This window comes from Salmo salar, chromosome ssa23, assembly GCF_905237065.1.
Source record: "Salmo salar chromosome ssa23, Ssal_v3.1, whole genome shotgun sequence".
Lineage (NCBI taxonomy): Eukaryota > Metazoa > Chordata > Actinopteri > Salmoniformes > Salmonidae > Salmo > Salmo salar.
This window is the reverse complement of record NC_059464.1, coordinates 2717806-2739577: the sequence shown is the minus strand read 5'-3', so window position 1 is coordinate 2739577 and position 21772 is coordinate 2717806. Positions and strand designations below refer to the sequence as shown.

At 44.2% G+C, this 21772-nt stretch overlaps 1 protein-coding gene across 2 annotated transcripts in view; it reads right to left on the bottom strand.

The window, feature by feature from the left end:
* LOC106583902 (sarcoplasmic/endoplasmic reticulum calcium ATPase 1) overlaps positions 1 to 21772 on the bottom strand; it is a 34668-nt gene that overhangs the window by 6615 nt on the left and 6281 nt on the right. For both annotated transcript variants that reach the window (XM_014168545.2, XM_014168546.2), the window contains exons 5-21: positions 21494 to 21598; positions 20834 to 20972; positions 13656 to 13736; positions 13059 to 13144; positions 12595 to 12750; positions 12061 to 12202; positions 11615 to 11781; positions 8203 to 8291; positions 7967 to 8069; positions 7659 to 7790; positions 7351 to 7476; positions 6962 to 7180; positions 6266 to 6377; positions 5703 to 5926; positions 5289 to 5509; positions 4808 to 5010; positions 1882 to 1967 (exon numbers count right to left, since the gene is read on the bottom strand). In XM_014168545.2, coding sequence (XP_014024020.1) covers positions 1882 to 1967; positions 4808 to 5010; positions 5289 to 5509; positions 5703 to 5926; positions 6266 to 6377; positions 6962 to 7180; positions 7351 to 7476; positions 7659 to 7790; positions 7967 to 8069; positions 8203 to 8291; positions 11615 to 11781; positions 12061 to 12202; positions 12595 to 12750; positions 13059 to 13144; positions 13656 to 13736; positions 20834 to 20972; positions 21494 to 21598 — 2391 coding nt within the window. The remainder of the gene's footprint in view (positions 1 to 1881; positions 1968 to 4807; positions 5011 to 5288; positions 5510 to 5702; positions 5927 to 6265; positions 6378 to 6961; positions 7181 to 7350; positions 7477 to 7658; positions 7791 to 7966; positions 8070 to 8202; positions 8292 to 11614; positions 11782 to 12060; positions 12203 to 12594; positions 12751 to 13058; positions 13145 to 13655; positions 13737 to 20833; positions 20973 to 21493; positions 21599 to 21772) is intronic.

Sequence of the window (21772 nt, the reverse complement as noted above, 5' to 3'; positions counted from 1 at the left end):
GTAATAACACCTGTGGGAGGAAGGGCATTCTTCTTACCAAACCGCATAACCTTGTTCTGAACACCTCCAAAACAAAGGTCAAGGGTAGAGAAAGCTTGTTGGACACTAAGAAAGCTTTGTTGTAGAGCATTTAACACAAGATCCGGGAGGGGCCAGCTGAGTACAAGAATGTATCATCTGCATATAAATGATGAGAGAGCTTCCTACTGCCTGAGCTATGTTGTTGATGTAAATTGAGAAGAGCGTGAGGCCTAGGATTGAGCCCTTGGTGACAGGCAGTGGCTGAGACAGCATATTTTTTGACTTTATACACTGGACTCTTTGAGAGAGGTAGTTAGCAAATCAGCCTAAAGACCCCTCAGAGACACCAATACTCCTTAGCCGGCCCACAAGAATGGAATGGTCTACCGTATCAAAAGCTTTGCCAAGTCAATAAAAATAGCAGCACAGTATTGCTAAGACTCAAGGGAAATGGTGACATCATTGAGGACCTTTAAGGTTGCAGTGACACATCCATAACCTGAGCGGAAACCAGATTGCATACGCAAGAGAATACTATCGACATCAAGAAAGCCAGTCAGTTGATTATTGACAAGTTTTTCCAACACTTTTGATAAACAGGGCAAATAGAAAGAGGCCTATAACAGTTAGGATCAGCTTGATCTACCCCTTTAAATAAAGGACGAACCGTGGCTGCCTTCCAAGCAATGGGAACCTCCCCAGAAAGGGGAGACAGGCTTGGCGATGATAGGGACAGCATCCTTAAAGAAGAAAGGGTCTTAACCATCTGACCCAGATGTTTTTTTGGGGTCAGGTTTAAGGAGCTCCTTTAGCACCTCAGACTCAGTGACTGCCTGCAGGAAGAAACTTTGTAGCGGGGCAGGGGAAAAATAGGGAGAAGCATCGGGGATAGGTGCATTAGAAGGGGTGGGATATGAGGAAATGTTGGATGGGCAAGGAGGCATGGCTGAGTCAAATAGGAATCCTGACTTACTGAAGTGGTGATTAATTAAAGAGCTCAGCCATGTGCTTCTTGTCAGTAACAACCACATCATCAACATTAAGGGACATGGGCAGCTGTGAGGAGGATGGTTTATTCTCCAGGTCTTTAACCGTTTTCCAGAATTTATTGGGGTTAGACCCACAGAGAGAGAACTGCTCCTTAAAGTAACTAACTTTAACCTTCCGGATAGCCTGAGTGCACTTATTTCTCATTTGCCTGAACGATAGCAAGCCAGCCTGAGTATGCGTGTGCCGAGCCTTTCGCCGAATGCAATTCTTAAGGTGGAGTAACTCTGCAAGATCACGGTCGAACCAGGGGCTGAACCTGTTTTTAATTCTCATTTTCTTTATGCGGGCATGTTTGTTAACAATACCACTGAAAATATCAAAAAAGAATGTCCAAGCGTCTTCGACAGAGGGTATCAAGCTGATTCTATACCATTTTACAGAGGCCAGTTGGAAGGAAGGCTTGCTCATTAAAGTTTTTTAGCAAGCGTCTATAACAAATCAGGACAGGTCGTTTTACTGAGCAGTCATTACGAACACAGGCTGTAAAACAATGAACACTAAGGCCATTACAGAAAACACTAGACTGATACTGTACCTATCAGGATTATTTGTCAGGATAACATCGAGGACAGTAGTCTTTTCTGGGTGTTTGGAGTCATACCTTGTGAGATTGGTAATAATCTGAAACAGATTTAGGGAGTCCCATTGCTTTAGGACTTTGTCAGACTTGGTCAGGACTTGCTTAAGGGGGTGCACCTCCCATAGACACCAATGTCATAGCAGTCTGCTTAGTTCATTGACTTCCATTGAAATAAAAATTAGGGAGTGGGAGGTCTTGCTTCCTCTTCCATATCTAATGCTACTACTCACCAGCTGGTAGAAAGACACGCCAGGGCCGTCCTCACTGTAGAGGAACCACCAGGCGGCAGCAGCAACGGTAGCAGCACCAACGTAGCCTGGAACACAGACCACAGGAAGTCAGGTAACATTGATCTAAATTGTAATCTGTCCAATTGATTTGATTACCTTTTCCTGTTGAAGTATTCGAGATGAGGGCATACTTTGTTGTTGTTTGCTTGTGTAGAATTTAATTACTTTTAATTAAATGTGTATTTTGTATCTACCGTGTTCCTTTATCCCTAGGATGTACAGAACCGGTGTAACATTAATTTGATTATTGCTTTGGCTGCAGTTTGTGTCCCACCACCATGCCAATAAAGCACTGCTCAATTTAAATGTGGTGTGGTAGAGGGGGGCAGGGTGTCTAGGCTGTAAGCCAGTGGAGGCTTCTTAGAGGAGGATGGCATGTTTTTTATTGTTGTGAAACAAAAGAAGTTATCATTTTTAGATAAAACTTTCCTAAAAATATTCACGGCACCAAATAATTGATTAAAGGTCTACAGTAGCTTCAACAGCACTCTGTAGGGTAGCACCATGGTGTAGCTGGAGGACAGCTAGTTTCCGTTCTCCTCTGACATGTTGTCCACCCAATAAAAGGACCAGAGAATGAATCTAGTACTGAAAGTATAAGCTACAGCTAGCTAGCATTGCAGTGCATAGAATGTGGTGAGCAGACTCAGAAAGAGAGAAAGAATAGTTGAACAGTTTTGAACAAATACATTTCTTCAAAAATTATTGAGAAGCAAGCAAGAGAGAGAGAGAGCTAGCTATATTTTGTTGTATTCCCCCCCCGTTCCAATTTTTCGAACGAACAATCTGACAGCACAGTTGCAGCCACCAACACTCTAGATAACATAACAGCCTAACCAGCTCTGCTAGAGCGAGTAATGTTCAGTGAGCTGTTCTCTCTCTCTTAGATGTCTGGAAGTAGCTGGCAAGTTAGTACAGAACGCACGGATCAACCCTTAAAGAGATGGGTGGGGCTAAGGCTTAAGAGCGTGTGAACAATGCTGAATGGGTGTAGATACCAAAACATTGAAAGACGGTTTTCTCACAAGTGAGTTTACAAGTTGATCAACTTTCAAGGCAGAATTACTTTCCCATTGTTTCCTCAAATGCAGTGTATGATATCCAATGTAAAAAAACAGAAATTCAAATGTTGCTGCATAAGACCGAATCCAGGTGGTGAGTCACATATTTCGTTGTATTTTTTTCACTTTCACTTACTTAGCTAGTGAATGCAGCTAACTAGTTTAGCCTACTCAAACACCTGGCTCAAACAGAGGGATGCTATGCTAGCTCGCTAACTATGGCTATCCAACACTGGAACTCTAAGTCAAAGTAAGGTTTTGGTTTTATAAATATATTGCCACTGGGGCCAGCCGGTGTAACTGCTAAACTGCTTGCTGACTGTACTGCATGATTGTAGCGGGTTTACTAATGTGTTAGTTCTAGTTAGATAATATGGTGACAACGATGTAGGCTGTGTGTAGCGATTATGATATGAAGGTTTGGCTTGGAATGTTTTTTTCGCCTGGTCACAGAAAGCTGATGTGTTGTGCACAGATGTCCACAAGCGAAGGAAAATGTGAGAGGAGGAGGTCACGTAGATGCGAGAAGGAATTATACTACAAGAAAAGTGATCATGCTGTTTGTATGTGGCTGCTATGAAAGTGAACTGTTTGTGTGATCAGAGTTGCATTCATTCCACCAATTCTGTTGAAAAACGTTTCTTAAACGGAAGCGAACGGAACACAACAGGGATAAATGTACCTGAATTAGAAACTCATTTGTAACTGTTGGACTAATGATTACACCCTAGATCAGCTAGATGTAGGCAAGCGTGTGCAAGGCGGTATTGAATGTGCGACTGTCTGTCACCTTAATTACTCAAATTTATCTCTCGACCTGTGCACCTATGTTGTAAACGTTCATTCATAGGTTAGGTTGTAGCAACCTAATGATGGGTAAAGAGAACATTTTAGTATCATGTAATAGCCTAAACCTAGCGATGTTACATTGAGCTGGGTGAATGGGATATGAATGACAGTCATCCAATATGCTGTAATAGAAATAAGGCCATGCTTATTAAAAAAATAATCGTCCTCCTTTATGTTAAACCGCACCGACCGCCACTGCTGTACGCCCCTCGTTGGGCAAAGCAGCAGTCGGTGAGGGTTGAGGCTCTAAGTGTTTGACATTGGGTCAGGGTTGCAGTTAGATTTACGACTGAGCCAGGGATAGTTCAGGGTTGGAGTGTCGGGCATAGCTTCATGAGATACATGATAGTGAGCATATGTTGAACCTGGAACATGGCTCTGTTCCAATATCCTCGCTAGCATTCTACATAATCCCTGTTTATACAGGGCTTGCAATGCCAAGGTTGTGGGTTTGATTCCCACAGGGCACAATTATGAAAAAAGTATGTGCTTTACTGTAAGTTGCTCTGGATAAGAGCGTCTGCTAAATGACCAATGTGTTCTTTGACCTGATCTTGTTTGTTTACACTTGGAAGATCTGATTTACAATTAGATCACAATGAGTCTTTTAATTGTCTACACCTGTCTACAAATGTGGGCACAATTAGAATGTGGACAAAGGATGGGGCTTTAGACACAATATCCACCTTAGCATACTACTTAAAAACCACATCCACACTAGCAAACTACTTAGAATGAGGCAATGTATTGGTCATGCATTCACAATGGTATTCTAGTGACCCCCAATGGTTGTTGAAAGAAAAGGAGAGTAGGAGGAAAGCAGAATGGCCAGTGCATTTGTAATTGTATTGTTTTGTTTTGTATTTGGTGTTTTTGACGTGTTCCTGACTTCACAGAATACATTTCCTTGAAAATGGACAATAAAAGTGTTGGTATGGTATCTTATCGTATCGTACCTCCAATGGCGAGGTATCTGAAGAACAGCCATCCAGAGATGAGGGGCTCCTTGGGGGAGCGGGGCAGCTTGCTCATGATGTCCAGGTCAGGGGGGTTGAAGCCCAGGGCAGTGGCAGGGAGACCATCAGTCACCAGGTTGACCCACAGCAGCTGGACAGGGATCAGAGCCTCCGGCAGACCCAGGGCAGCGGTCAGGAAGATACTGAGAGAGATGGAGGGATGGATGATGAGCGAGGGAAAGAAAGAAAGAAAAAAGAAGAGTCATTTGTGACTAGAACTGTGTGTGGCCGTCATATTGATGTTCTTGCTCACAGTGGTGTCTTGGTCACACTCATGGCAGTCAAGTAGTTATGCTGCTACTACAGTGAATCTCTGTCTTCCAACAAGTCCCTCTGGATTAGCGGTCAACCACGGTAATGTCTCAGTTGTGATGTGGTCACTTCACCCCCCCCCCCCCACCCCCCCACCCCGAACACTCACCAGACGACCTCACCGACGTTGGAGGAGATGAGGTAACGGATGAACTGCTTCATGTTATTGTAAATGGCTCTGCCCTCCTCGACGGCTGCCACAATGGAAGAGAAGTTGTCGTCGGCCAGGACCATCTCAGAGGCAGACTTGGCAACGGCAGTGCCAGAGCCCATGGCGATGCCGATCTCGGCCTTCTTCAGGGCGGGGGCATCGTTCACTCCATCTCCGGTCTGGTGGAGGAGGAGGAAGAGAGAGAAGGAAGAAAAGAGAAGGTAGAGAAGGAAGATGACTGTTAGTGATGTGTTCTAGATGATATGAATCGTATTTCTGCAAATATTAAATTTGTTGTCATTTGTAAGGTTGTACAATAAAGCTTTTGAGTTTTAAATAGATATCTCCTCTGTTCCTGTTTCCTCCCCTCACCATGGCGGTGATCTCATCGAAGCCTTGCAGGAACTCAACGATCTTGGACTTGTGAGAGGGCTCAACGCGGGCATAGCAACAGGCCTTGCGGACTGCTTTTTTTTGCTCGTGGAGGGGCAGGTCGTCAAATTCACGGCCAGTGAAGGCTCGGCCAGTAGTGTCCTCATCCTCGGTGAAGATGCCAATACGACGGCAGATAGCCACGGCTGTTCCCTTGTTGTCACCTGGGAGGGAGGGAGGGAGGGAGGGTAATGAGTTGTAAGATATTGTTTCTCAATTTATTTCAGAATGAACTATAATGGAGGAAAGACAACCAACAGAGAAGAGGTAGATGGATGGAAACAGTGGGAATGATAAAGACATGCAGACAGAGAGAAAAAGTAAGCTAGGGTTGCAAAAATTGGGTAACTTTCCCAAAATCCCAGGTTTTCCAGAAATCCTGGTTGGAGGATTCCGGATTTCCTGTTTATTCTGTCTTTATTCCGGGAACTTCCAACCGGGTTTTCTTGGAAAACAGGGAACTTTAGGAAAAGCATCACATTTTTACTGTCCAGTATACTGACCAGTGATCATGATGACGCGGATGCCAGCAGCCCTGCACAGCTCAATAGCTCCAATGACCTCCTTACGAGGGGGGTCCAGCATGCCCACGCAGCCCACGAAGGTAAGGTCAGTCTGTGGACCACAGACAGAGAGAGAGAGGAGACGTAGGGCAAGTGCTTTAGAAATTAAATGAGTTGTTGTGCAAATAAAGCTTGAATGTAATGAATTTAGATAGAAATTCCAGCAGATTTGTTTGTATTTACCAAGTAATTATTATAATACATTTTTTGTTATTATACATTTTCCCCCTAATTGTTAGTTACGACCTTGTCTCATCGCTGCAACTCCTCAATGGGCTCGGGAGAGGTGAAGGTTGAGACATGCGTCCTCCGAAACTTCTTAACACTCTGCACACTTAACCCGGAATTCAGCTGCACCAATGTGTCGGAGGAAACACCGTTCAAAGCCACAAGGAGTCGCTAGAGCGCGATGAGCCAAAGAAAGACCCCTGCCAATCTCCCCCCGGCGCTGGGCCAATTGTGCACTACCCTATGGGGTTCCCGGTCACGCCTCAGCACTGCGATCCATTGCCTTAGACCGCTGAGCCACTCAGGAACCCCTTAAATTCTAGGTAAATAAACACAGAAGGTACTTAAATTCCTCCCCCCCCCCTCTCTCCCTGACGTGCTCCCCCCTTCTCTCCTCTCCTTTCTCACCTCGTAGTCGCCGAACTTGGTGGAGTCTACGAGGTTCATCTCTTCCATGCGGAGGGGTGTGTCACGGGTGGCCAGTGCCAGACAACGCAGGGTGTCACGGCCAGTCCCCCACTCCTTGATCACAGTCATGATCTTGTTCTTGACAGGCTCGGACAAGGGCACACGGGTGGTGCCAACGCGCACATATGCACACCTCTCAATAACACCCTCGGGAGCGCCCTAAGGAGAGAGAGATAGAGGGAGAGAGAGAACAGTCAGGACTCAAGGAGCATTTTGGAACTTTATAAACAATCACTGCAAGATTGCTATAGAGATTACTGATATGACAACGTCACTGGGGGCGTTTACTCTGAGCATTTCCATAGAGATGGTTGCCGGTATTCTCTCACCTTGACGAACATCTTGTTGCCGACAGCAGCCTTAGAGGACTTGGCTGGTGAGCAGAACACTGACATGGACTTCCTGTCTCTGGAGAACTCCAGGGTGAACTCCTTCTTCATCAGCTGCTTGATCACCTGGGAGAGAGACGGAGAGGACATGGGTAGGCTGGAGAGGGAGGAATGAGAGGGATGGAATGGGGGAGTATGTTGGAGAGGGAAGCCAGAAGAAAAAGAGGGAGGTGAGAGAGGGTGGACTGGAGAGAGGGAGGAAATGAGGGATAGAGGAAAGGTGGAGGGAGGGAGGAAGGAAGACTTACAGAGCAACAGGCGTTGGCTCTGTCGGGCTTGGACAGGCCGCGCACTTCAGTGTTGAACACATTCATCTTCTCAACCAGGCAGCACAGAGCGGTCTCAGTGGCCTCGCCCACCTTCTCATAGATTCCCTTAGTCTGCAAGAGAGAGGGAGAGGAGAGAGGGGAAAGACACTATCAGATCTGGTCTAGACCAATACACATATCAGATACATAAAATAACAGCTACACATATACAGATACTGAGTGCTGACTCAGTACCACGCACACACGCATGCACACACACGCACGCAAACTCACAAACACTCACTTACATCGTTGTAGTCCATAGAGGAGTCATTGCACAGAGCACAGATGGTGGACAGCTCCACCAAGCCATCATACTGGCCACACTTCACTAATGCACCGTTCTTAGTACTGAGAGAGAGATGGAGAAGACAGTAAGTCAGGTGTGTGTGTGTGTGTGTGTGTGTGTGTGTGTGTGTGTGTGTGTGTGTGTGTGTGTGTGTGTGTGTGTGTGTGTGTGTGTGTGTTTCCAGGCTATACTCACACTTCTCCCTCGGGAGTGTACTTGGAACCGGAGATGTCGAAAGAACCCAGAGAAACGCTGTCTCCGTCCACTTTGTCAATAATGAACATCTGGAACCACATCACAAAGACAAAAACACACACACACACACACACACACACACACACACACACACACTACTTAACTATGCATTTAAAAAAAAGCCAACTGAACCAATTTCTTAATCACCGTTATTTTGTGAGTTGGGTGGACTTTAGAAGGACAATAAATTGATCTAATGTATGTGTGAGTACATTTTTAAAAGGCAACAATGTATGTTGGGTCTGCTACGGTATATGCCCAAATGTTGAGCGTACTCACAATCCTATTGCAGTTGGCTGCCTTACAATTGTACTTTGAATCAACAAACTCTGCTCGAGGTGAGCTGAATTTGAACAAGCTTGATGAGTAAAATTACAAAATGTATGTTTGCTCAAAACCACTGAAAACCAGGAGGATGGACTTTGCTATAGAATCACCTACGAGAGGGTCGTTGACAAGCTCCGTTACTGCAGTAATTAAATCATAAAGTGAACTTGTTTTAAAGAAATTAAAAGTCTCTCCTTTTGATTAGAATCATTCCACGACATTGGTTTTAAAAAAAACGGATTGTTTTTCATTTAATTTGATTGAATACTAAACTTATTAGAAATATTCACATCCATGGGTTTATGATGATGAAGTAAGCTGCTACATGGTTCAAATGCAATGCAATTGTCATCTGCTATTTCTGTAGTGCAGATATTATCTGTAAGATGGTTCCATAATGTTTATAAAACATTACATTTGCCAGTAGTATAATGTGGAAATTTCCCCTTTCTCTTTATACTGGATCTTAATCCAGCACCTGTGAAAGGTTTGGATATGCATAAAATCCTCCATAGTCTAAGATTCCTTGTCTGTATTATATGCCCACAGGGAGCAATTATGGTTCCTGTAACTGTATTTAGACATAGCCTATTTAAATGTCATTTCGTTTTTATTAGAATTTAATTACAATTATACACTGTCTTTTTAGGCCTTTTCAATAGCCTAGTGAATTTAATCTTGCTTATTGACTACGTTTGGCATGTCCATGTCCAGACTGCAATTTACAGTAGGCCTAGGAGCCCCTATATCAGTGCAAATGCTATAGCCTATTTAACAATGTATTTCCATACTGAAGCAATGCAATGCTTATATAAACAGGTCGACCGCAAACATGTTCAACATATGTTGCAAATATGGGGCAGGCTATTTAACCAACTAGGCTATAACAGAGTAACATTGGAATTGGAGTTGATAACAACGCAATACACAAAAGACCAAATAAACACAACTTGAAGCAACCACCTATTTAGCCACGGAGCACGTTCTGATTGGTGTCACGTCCTGGCCAGTATAAGGGTTAATTGGTATTGTAGTTTGGTCAGGACGTGGCAGAGGGTACTTTTTTTATGTGGTTCAGGGTGGTGTTTTGGGAAAAGGGTGTTTGATTTATTATTTCCGGGTTTTGAGTTATGGTCTATGTTTATGTATTTCTATGTGTAGTCTAGTGAGTGTGTTTCTATGTTGAGTTAATTGGGGTGGACTTCCAATTGAAGGCAGCTGTTTGGTGTTGCCTTTGATTGGAAGTCCTATATTAGTTGGGTGTGTTTGTCTTGTATTTGTGGGAGATTGTTTTTGCACTGCGTATGTATAGCCTGCAAAACTGTCATTTGTTGTGCTTATTGTTTTCTTGTTTTTTCGTGTTCAACGTTCGTTAATAAATTAAGAAAATGAACACCAACTCTGCTGCATATTGGTCCACCTTTTCAGACGACGATTTCGCTATATCATCGGAAGATGAAGAAGTTCGTGACAATTGGCCAGTGAGGGGCAAACCTCGACACACCCACAACTGGTTGATTTATCAAAACCCAGCCCTTTCGCACCACCACCAGCAACTGTGCCTATAATGGTTGTGGTGAAAATAGCAAAAATATTTCTGACATACCCCTGAACCTATAGTGCTACCGTCAGTGCTTAGATTTACCACTGCATTAGCTTTGTTGAAATAGAGCCCAAAATCTCAATTTAATGTATTTTAAATTCAGGCTGTAACACAACAACATGTGGGGGAAAAATGAAGGGGTACGAATACTTTCTTAAGGCACGGATTAGTAAATTACATTGTTTGATTGGCTGATTACACCAAAAATAAATAACGTACACTGAGTGTACAAAACATTAGAAACACCTTCCTAATATTCACCACCTTTTGCCCACAGAACAGCCTCAGTTTATCGGGGCATGGACTACAAGGTGTCGAAGGCATTCAACAGGGATGCTGGCCCATGTTGACTCCATTGCTTCCCACAGTTGTGTCAAGTTGGCTGTGCAGTATGTCCATTGGGTGGTGGATCAGGCTTGACACACAGGGAAACTGTTGAGCGTGAAAAAAACAGCAGCGTTGCAGTTCTTGGCACACTCAAACCGGTGCGCCTGGCACCTACTACCATACCCCGTTCAAAGGCACTTAAATCTTTTGTCTTGCCCATTCACCCTCTGAATGGGACACATACACAATCCATGTCTCAATTGTCTTAAAAATCCTTATTTAACCTGTCTCCTCCCCTTCATCTACACTGGTTGAGGTGGATTTAGCAGGTGACATCAATAAGGGATCTTAGCTTTCATACTGGATTCACCTGGTCAGTGTTCCTAATGTTTTTCAGAAACAAATGTAATATGTTGGTAGTTGGATGTTTTGCACCCGTTACTGAGATGTCTGTTCCAGTTTATATGATTTAGGTAGTCTCAATAATCAATCTTCCTTACCCCTGCAGTCATTCTCAATGCAGGTTGCGGGTGAATAAAAGTTACAATTGCTGGATATCCTCGCTCTGGATTCCAATAGGAATTAAACATCACTTTGCAAACCAGCATTGAGGTTTAAATCAGCGTACAATTGTAAGGGAATCAGCTGCAATAGGATTGTGAGTGTTCTGCAATAGGATTGTAGTTAAATAAAGGTTAAATAAATAAATAATAAAAATAATAATAATAATAATGGCATTGAGGTTGATTCAACGTACAATTGTAAGGCGCGCAGCTGCAATAGGATTGTGATAGAACTCCTATTGCAGCTGGTTGCCTTACAATTGTATGTTGAATCCACACCTTTTTTACAGTGTGGTGGATCTCTGGTGCGTTTGTGTGTGTGTTTGAACGCACAGCGCACGTGTGCATGTGTGTGTTTGTGTTTGTGCGACGTGTGTGTGTGTGTGTGTGTGTGTGTGTGTGTGTACGGCGTGTGTGTGTGTGTGTGGCGTGTGTGTGTGTGGCGTGTGTGTGTGTGTGTGTGTGTGTGTGTGTGTGTGTGTGTGTGTGTGTGTGTGTGTGTGTGTGTGTGTGTGTGTGTGTGTGTACCCACCTTGGTGACACACATCTGGTTAGTGGTGAGGGTGCCGGTCTTGTCGGAGCAGATGACGGAGGTGCAGCCCAGAGTCTCCACAGAGGGCAGGGAGCGGACGATGGCATTCTTCTTGGCCATACGGCGGGTACCCAGAGCCAGGCAAGTGGTGATCACAGCGGGCAGACCTGGGGGGGAGAGAGAGTGGGGAGAAGGGGGACAGATGGTAGAGAGAGAGAGGGGGAAAGAGTGTTATTAGTTAGGCAGTGAACCATGTTCATGTTCATGTGATGAGAAACCTTGCTTGAGACCTGAAGATTTGCATTAGTTTTGCTACATAGGCATTAGCTCAGCAGGTTAACACAGTCTCAAGGGTGATTGGTTGATTTACTTTTGTCCACTTTATTTTGACCCATCTAGACTTTTTAGATTAGATTAGTGCTAGTCCAGTAGTATCAGTTGCTTACCCTCAGGAATGGCAGCCACAGCCAGGGCCACAGCAATCTTGAAGTAGTAGACGGCCCCGCGAATCCAGGAGCCTCCATGAACGGGGTCATTGAAGTGGCCAATGTTGATCATCCACACGGCAACACAGATCAGGGAGATGACCTGTTATGGAATAGACAACAAAAGGTTGTCAGATAAAGCCTGGTTTAAAAATATATATAATACAATTGTCATCATTACACTATTGGTTTCCTTACATTGTAAGTCTATGGACAAGGTATGACTTGGTTTTATTTCCCTGACACTGTTTCTAAATGCTTACATTTTACCATTTGTGGCTCAAATCCCACTGTCATTTTGTAATTTGGGTGAAATATCCCTTTAAGTTGTATCAAATCAAAAATGGCAAAAATTGGTTACTTGACCATTTTAAGGCAGCAGGGAAACTAATCTTGTCAAGTTGCAACAACTAAGGTAGTGTAGTAGTAGTAGCAGGTGTAGTAGTGTAGTAGTAGTAGCAGTAGTAGTATTGTAGTAGTAGCTGTCTGTCTCACCTTGGAGAGCTGCTCTCCGAACTCGTCCAGTTTGGCCTGCAGGGGGGTCTTCTCCTGCTCTGTCGCAGCCATCTGGTCACGGATCTTCCCGATCTCTGTAGAGACACCAGTCGCCACGGCTATGCCGATAGCCTTGCCTGAAGCGATGTTGGTGCCCTTGAGGGACGGACAGAGGGAGGGAGAGAGGGAGCGAGGGAGCGAGGGAAAGGGAGGGAGAGAGAGGGGGAGAAGGAGATAGTGGAAAGAGTGAGAGAGAGAGAGAGAGAGAGAGAGAGAGAGAGAGAGGGGAAAAGAGGGAGCGGTCAATTAATTGCTGTAAGGGTGGAGGAGATGGAGAGTAGAAGAGGCTCATATAGAGAAGGGCAGGAGTGTGGAAAACAACAGTTAGATTGATGGAGATTCTGAGATGGAGGAATAGAAAAAATAGATAGATGGATAAATATATATATAGGAGAGTTCCTCACAGAGAAAAGCATGTTCTTCTTGTCCTGGTTGACAGCTCTCATGTCTGGGACGGCATCGGTGTGCTTGATCACACTGACAGACTCACCTGAGCGAGGACAGAGACAGAGCGGCAGATAGAGTGATTTTTACAACAAAATAGTTTTACATGTATTTATATTAGGGCTGTCAAAAGATTAAAAACAGTTAATAAAGTTAACTCTCAGGATTTTATTGCAAATTCTGAATGTAATTTAAGATTTTTCATACAAAAAACATTTCAAGAATATTGACGTCTTGATTTTATCTAAAATAATGGTTAGTCAAATAGATGTATTTTATTTTGGCCAAATTGAGAAAGCACACTTTATTTAACCTCAATGTCAACTTGTTTTTACATAGCATTGTAGATTTTAGCTGTATAGATTATGTATTTTGGATGTTTTCAGTGTTTTCAGATTCAACGCTTTCAGACAATGCGATTAATCTCGAGAGAGAAAAAAAGTGCACTGAAATTACAAAAAGTTAACTTGAGTTAACTGATTAACTCTGACAGACCTAATTTATTTCCATTGTAGTCTTGTAAAGAGGGTTAAGACAGAGTTGATCATATCACTCACCGGTGAGGATGGACTGGTCAACCCGCAGAGTAGTAGAGTTTATTTTGACGAGTCTGATGTCAGCGGGGACTTTGTCACCAACTGGGAAAAAAAGAACAAACATACACTGTGAGAATGGCGCCGGAGGGGATGGCTGCCATTTTACGGGCTCCTAACCAACTGTGTTATTTTGTTCATTTTTTTGTGTTGTTTTTTTAAAACTTATTTTGTACATATTCTTGCTGCTACTGTCTCTTATGACCGAAAATAACTTCTGGACATCAGAACAGCGATTACTCTTTATCCTTCGCGTCGGGACTCGTTATACTGCTTTCTTGGGAACGGGCCAAAATCCCTGTCATTTGCATGAAGAAAAGACGGCGAAGAAGAGGGCGGAGGTCGGGCTGCCTACGGAGAATTCGTAGGCGAGTGAGTAATCCTCCACTACCATCCGTTATTTTGGCCAATGTGCAATCACTGGAAAACAAAAAGGATGATATACGATCAAGACTACCCTACCAACAGGACATTAAAAACTGTAATATCTTATGTTTCACCGAGTCGTAGATGAACGACAACACGGATAGTATAGAGCTGGCGGGATTTTTCATGCATCGGCAGGACAGAGAAACTACGTCTGGTAAGACGAGGGGTGAGAATGTGTGCCTATTTATCAATAACAACTGGTGCGCGATGTCTAATATTAAAGAAGTCGTGAGGTATTGCTCGCCTGCTCTCCTGTACTCTCTGTTGACCCACGACTGCGTGGCCAAACACGACTCCAACACCATCATTCAGTTTGCTGACGACACAACAGTGGTAGGCCTGATTACCGACAACAATGAGACAACCTATAGGGAGGAGGTCCAAGACTTGGCAGTGCGGTGCCAGGACAACAACTTTTCCCTCAATGTGAGCAAGACAAAGGAGCTGATCGTGGACTACAGGAAATGGCGGGCCAAACACAGGCCCCCATTAACATCGACGGGGCTGTAGTGGAACGGGTTGAGAGTTTTAAGTTCCTTGGTGTCCACATCACCAACAAACTATCATGGTCCAAACACACCAAGACAGTCGTGAAGAGGGCACGACAACACCTTTTCCCCCTCAGGAGACTGAAAAGGTTTGACATGGGTCCCCAGATCCTCAAAAAGTTATACAGCTGCACCATCGAGAGCATCCTGACCAATTGCATCCCCGTATGGAAACTGTTGCCATCCTCGTATGGCAACAGTTTCTTGCCATCCAGGACCTATATGCTATGCGGTGTCAGAGGAAAACCCCCAAAATTGTCAAAGGCTCCAGTCACCCAAGTCATAGACTGTTCTCTCTGCCGCCGCACAGAAAGCAGTACTGGTGCGCCAAGTATACAGTGGGGGAAAAAAGTATTTGATCCCCTGCTGATTTTGAACGTTTGCCCACTGACAAAGAAATGATCAGTCTATAATTTTAATAGTAGGTTTATTTCAACAGTGAGACAGAATAACAACAAAACAATCCAGAAAAACACATGTCAAAAATGTTATAAATTGATTTGCATTTTAATGAGGGAAATAAGTATTTGACCCCCTCTCAATCAGAAAGATTTCTGGCTCCCAGGTGTCTTTTATACAGGTAACGAGCTGAGATTAGGAGCACACTCTTAAAGGGAGTGCTCCTAATCTCAGTTTGTTACCTGTATAAATGACACCTGTCCACAGAAGCAATCAATCAATCAGATTCCAAACTCTCCACCATGGCCAAGACCAAATAGCTCTCCAAGGATGTCAGGGACAAGATTGTAGACCTACACAAGGCTGGAATGGGCTACAAGACCATCGCCAAGCAGCTTGGTGAGAAGGTGACAACATTTGGTGCGATTATTCGCAAATGGAAGAAACACAAAAGAACTGTCAATATCCCTCGGCCTGGGGCTCCATGCAAGATCTCATCTCGTGGAGTTGCAATGATCATGAGAACGGTGAGGAATCAGCCCAGAACTACACGGGAGGATCTTGTCAATGATCTCAAGGCAGCTGGGACCATAGCCACCAAGAAAACAATTGGTAACACTACGAGGTGAAGGACTGAAATCCTGTAGCGCCCGCAAGGTCCCCCTGCTCAAGAAAGCACATATACATGCCCGTCTGAAGTTTGCCAATGAACATCTGAATGACTCAGAGGACAACTGGTGAAAGTGTTGTGATCAGATGAGACCAAAATGGAGGTCTTTGACATCAACTCAACTCGCTGTGTTTGGAGGAGGAGGAATGCTGCCTATGAACCCAAGAACACCATCTCCACCGTCAAACATGGAGGTGGAAACATTATGCTTTGGGGGTGTTTTTCTGCTAAGGGGACAGGACAACTTCACCGCATCATTTGACGGGGCCATGTACCGTCAAATCTTGGGTGAGAACCTCCTTCCCTCAGCCAGGGCATTGCAAATGGGTCGTGGATGGGTATTCCAGCATGACAATGACCCAAAACACATGGCCAAGGCAACAAAGGAGTGGCTCAAGAAGAAGGACATTAAGGTCCTGGAGTGGCCTAGCCAGTCTCCAGACCTTAATCCCATAGAAAATCTGTGGAGGGAGCTGAAGGTTCGAGTTGCCAAACGTCAGCCTCAAACCTTAATGACTTGGAGAAGATCTGCAAAAGGAGTGGGTCAAAATCCCTCCTGAGGTGTGTGCAACCCTGGTGGCCAACTACAACAAACCCCCAAACCCCCCCTCATTTGTTGTTGCACTGCTGCTACTCGCTGTTTATTATCTATGCATAGTCACTTTACTCCTGCCTACATGTACAAATTACCTCGACTAACCTGTACCCCCACACATTGACTTGGTACCGGTACCCCCTGTATATAGCCTCGTTATTGTTATTTTATTGTGTAACTTAAAAAAAAAAAAAGTACTTTAGTTTATTTGGTAAATATTTTCTTAACTCTTTCTTGAACGTCATTGTTGGTTAAGGGCTTATACGTAAGCATTTTACTGTAAGGTCTGCACCTGTTGTATTCGGCGCATGTGACAAATAAAGTTTGATTTGATTTTTAGTTCAAGGTAGCTGTCTCAACTTTATGCATATACACACAAACTCCACTCCACTTCAAACATAATTACTACATTTTAATTCACAGTCTTTATCACAATCAAGGTTTTCCCTGGTTAACATTGTGCTTATTCTGAATTTTTACTGTGTATTCTGACAATACACTGCTTTTTTACACTGTCAAAATATCACCATTTGACATTTTGACTCTTCAGTATGGCAAAATAGAGAGAGAGGGTGTGAAAGGGAGAGGGAGAGAGAAAGAAGGAGAGAGAGAGAGAGAGTTGATAATAGAGAAAAGTCCCCTCATCCAACTAATATTGACTCTTGAGACTAAGTTTATTAACCACTACCAACCCAACAAAGCCTCAGGACAGCACTCAGACAGTCTGGTCCAACCACATTATAATCAAACAAAAATAAAAATATATTACCTATTCGGAAAACATTTGTACTATTTACACATTGTAACAACACTGTACATAGTTAATAATATAACATTTCAAACGGCTTTCTCTTTTGAAACTTTTTTTGAAACTTCATTTTAACTGTTCATTTGTGATTGTTTATTTTACATGCTTTGGCAATGTAAAGATTGTTTCCCATGCCAATAAAGCCCATTTGAATTGAATGTACATGCCAATAAAGCCCATTTGAATTGAATGTACATGCCAATAAAGCCCATTTGAATCGAGAGAGAGAGAGAGAGAGAGAGAGAGAGACTGACTGACTGACATGACTGACTAGTTGTAACACTGTGGATGAGTAGTGACACTGACAGCTGACCCCACAGAAAGAGAAGGAGAGAAAGACAGAGAGGGCGAGACCTTGGGGACACAGTGACATGGAGAGAACAGGTGTATGGGGAAAAAGTGAGAGAGCAAGAGAGAGAGAGAGCAAGAGAGAGAGAGAGAGAGAGAGCAAGAGAGAGAGAGAAAGAGCAAGAGAGTGCGCACGAGAGAGAGAGAGACAAGTGTTAGAGAGATAACGTGTATGCTTATTACTATCTCTCTCTCAAATTCAAATCAAAAATCAAATTCAGATGGCTTTATTGGCATGAAATACAATTTGTAGATTTCAGTACAATGCAATGAGGATAATGAAATATAGTTAATTTTAGTGGTAATAACAGTACATCTAATCATGTATACAGGTACAACACTACTGCTGTTGTATTGTGGAATCTTCGGTCGATCAGATTATATATACACTGCTCAAAAAAATAAAGGGAACACTTAAACAACACAATGTAACTCCAAGTCAATCACACTTCTGTGAAATCAAACTGTCCACTTAGGAAGCAACACTGATTGACAATACATTTCACATGCTGTTGTGCAAATGGAATAGACAACAGGTGAAAATTATAGGTAATTAGCAAGACACCCCCAATAAAGGAGTGGTTCTGCAGGTGGGGACCACAGACCACTTCTCAGTTCCTATGCTTCCTGGCTGATGTTTTGGTCACTTTTGAATGCTGGCGGTGCTTTCACTCTAGTGGTAGCATGAGACGGAGTCTACAACCCACACAAGTGGCTCAGGTAGTGCAGCTCATCCAGGATGGCACATCAATGCGAGCTGTGGCAAGAAGGTTTGCTGTGTATGTCAGCGTAGTGTCCAGAGCATGGAGGCGCTACCAGGAGACAGGCCAGTACATCAGGAGACGTGGAGGAGGCCGTAGGAGGGCAACAACCCAGCAGCAGGACCGCTACCTCCGCCTTTGTGCAAGGAGGAGCAGGAGGAGCACTGCAAAATGACCGCCAGCAGGCCACAAATGTGCATGTGTCTGCTCAAATGGTCAGAAACAGACTCCATGAGGGTGGTATGAGGGCCCGACGTCCACAGGTGGGGGTTGTGCTTACAGCCCAACATCGTGCAGGACGTTTGGCATTTGCCAGAGAACACCAAGATTGGCAAATTCGCCACTGGCGCCCTGTGCTCTTCACAGATGAAAGCAGGTTCACACTGAGCACGTGACAGACGTGACAGAGTCTGGAGACGCCGTGGAGAACGTTCTGCTGCCTGCAACATCCTCCAGCATGACCAGTTTGGAGGTGGGTCAGTCATGGTGTGGGGTGGCATTTCTTTGGGGGGCCGCACAGCCCTCCATGTGCTCGCCAGAGGTAGCCTGACTGCCATTAGGTACCGAGATGAGATCCTCAGACCCCTTGTGGGACCATATGCTGGTGCGGTTGGCCCTGGGTTCCTCCTAATGCAAGACAATGCTAGACCTCATGTGGCTGGAGTGTGTCAGCAGTTCCTGCAAGAGGAAGGCATTGATGCTATGGACTGGCACGCCCGTTCCCCAGACCTGAATCCAACTGAGCACATCTGGGACATCATGTCTCGCTCCATCCACCAACGCCACGTTGCACCACAGACTGTCCAGGAGTTGGCGGATGCTTTAGTCCAGGTCTGGGAGGAGATCCCTCAGGAGACCATCCGCCACCTCATCAGGAGCATGCCCAGGCGTTGTAGGGAGGTCATACAGGCACGTGGAGGCCACACACACACTACTGAGCCTCATTTTGACTTGTTTTAAGGACATTACATCAAAGTTGGATCAGCCTGTAGTCTGGTTTTCCACTTTAATTTTGAGTGTGACTCCAAATCCAGACCTCCATGGGTTGATAAATTGGATTTCCATTGATTATTTTTGTGATTTTGTTGTCAGCACATTCAACTATGTAAAGAAAAAAGTATTTAATAAGATTATTTCTTTCATTCAGATCTAGGATGTGTTGTTTAAGTGTTCCCTTTATTTTTTTGAGCAGTATATATATATATATATATATATATATATATATATATATATATATATATATATATATATATATATATATAGCTAATAAATAAACAACAAAATGGATGATGGTTCCGCTATGTATTACTGTCAGTTATATACAATCTCTTTCCTGTTCTCTCTATCATTCTCTCTATACCTCCCTCTCTCTTACCCTCTGATTGACTTAAAATGACCCACTGTCTCAAGGACACAAGGACAGCCTCCCTCCCTCCCTCCCTCTCCCTCCCCCTCCCTCCTCCCCCCTCCCTCCCTCCTCCCTCCCTCCCATGGCACTTGCAACACCAGGGTTGTGGGTTCGAAAGAAAACATGTATGCACTTACTACTGTAAGACACTTTGGATAACAGTTTCTGCTAAATGAGTAAAATGTCAAATGTAAATGTAATGCATTGATTATAGTGTTTGTTCTTAGTAGATCACCTGCTAAATTTGGAAATTGTGCCAGCAAATGAATAACACACATTAAACAGTAAAATGTGCCCTAATTAGTAAAATCTGTCCCTTAATCTATACTAGGATCAGATTAGCCAACCCTAAACCTAACCTTAAACATTAGAGGGATAAACCAATCTGACTCAGGACCAGGCGCTGGTATACATTCCAAATGGCACTCTATATCCTGCGTCAGTGGTTCACAATATTTTTCAGTTACAGTACAGAATTTTACTCTGCCCTTAGTACCCCTGAAGTACCCCCTCATGTGCATTTTACCAGTAGCCCTATGGTGTCATGAGTCTTCTCAAGTACACTCTGTGGATAGGCCAAGTACCCTCAGGGGTTCTAGGGTCTACAGTACATAGTGCACTACTTTTGACCAGAGCCCTATGGCTATAAAGTGAATAGAGTGCCCTTTGGGATGTGTCTGTCAACCAGTAGACTGGCAATATTCACTATGGGTATTAGGCCTTGTTTTCTTTGGGGGGGAGGGGTGGTATAATATATTAGCAAACCCTAAAGACGTGATGTCCATCTGAGAGGATTTGACAGATTCAAGCACTTTGTGACAAATTTTGTGACAAATTGTACACTTTGTGATAAAAATTGTTATAAAAAGGGCTATATGCTTTCATCTCTATACCTTAATCTCTGATAGGCAAGGTAGATTTTTTTTTGCTTACATCAGATCTACATTTATTTTAGTGGCTTGTGGGTATTGGGGGTAAGGGTCGACTTGGAACTGGGCCTACAATTCTTGGGCCTATAGGGGTAGAAGTTGCCCTTGGGCACAGATCTAGGATCAGCTTACCCCAAAATCTGAGCCCTTTAGTCATTAGGTGAGAGAAAAAAAACTGAACCCAGATCAGTGTTTAGGGGGTTATATAGTTATTACGTAAATCTGAATCTCTGAATCTGAATCTTACCAGACACCTCCACCACATCTCCAGGGACGATCTCCCTGGCCTTGATCATCTGGACGTTCTTCCTGTCCGACCGGTAAACCTTCCCCATCTCAGGCTCATACTCCTTCAGAGCCTCGATGGCGCTCTCTGCATTGCGCTCCTACAGGGCAACAATAACCCCACAGAACATCAGTTCCTCCAATTCCTACTGACCTCCCTTCCAGAAGTGTAAAGCCTGACTTATGCCAATATGCCCACCCCCTACACCCGTCACATCCACCCCCTCCCCCCTCCCCTCTCCCTTGTCCCATAACCCCCTATGTGTGAATCCTTGTGCATAGTTTCCAAATGACCACCACAAGGCCAATATGGACCCGCTGCTTGTGGCTTGCGGTAACCCGATCGTCCCTCTGTATTTTTACTGTGGGTTTGGGGGCTGATGCATTTTCCCCTATAACACCCCTCCCCCACCTACGCAGGTAACACATTCTGACCCTGAACGGGTAAACTAACGCATGTGATGTATTATGTGTGTGTGTGTGTGTGTGTGTGTGTGTGTGTGTGTGTGTGTGTGTGTGTGTGTGTGTGTGTGTGTGTGTGTGTGTGTGTGTGTGTGTGTGTGTGTGTGTGTGTGCGTGTGTGCCTGCGTGCGTGCGTGTGTATGTGTTTCCACTAACTGACCTGCCAGACTCCAACGATGGCATTAGCAATGAGAATGAGGAGGATGACTAAGGGTTCCACAAAGGCTGTGACTGTTTCCTCACCTTCCTCAAACAAGGCCAGCACCTGAAAGCAAGAGATAGGGAGGGAGGGAGGGAGGGAGGGAGGGAGGGAGGGAGGGAGGGAGGGAGGGAGGGAGGGAGGGAGGGAGGGAGGGAGGGAGGGAGGGAATTTATGTTTATGGATAATGGAATGGAATGCACTTTTATGACACTTGACAATATGCGCCCATAACAGAAA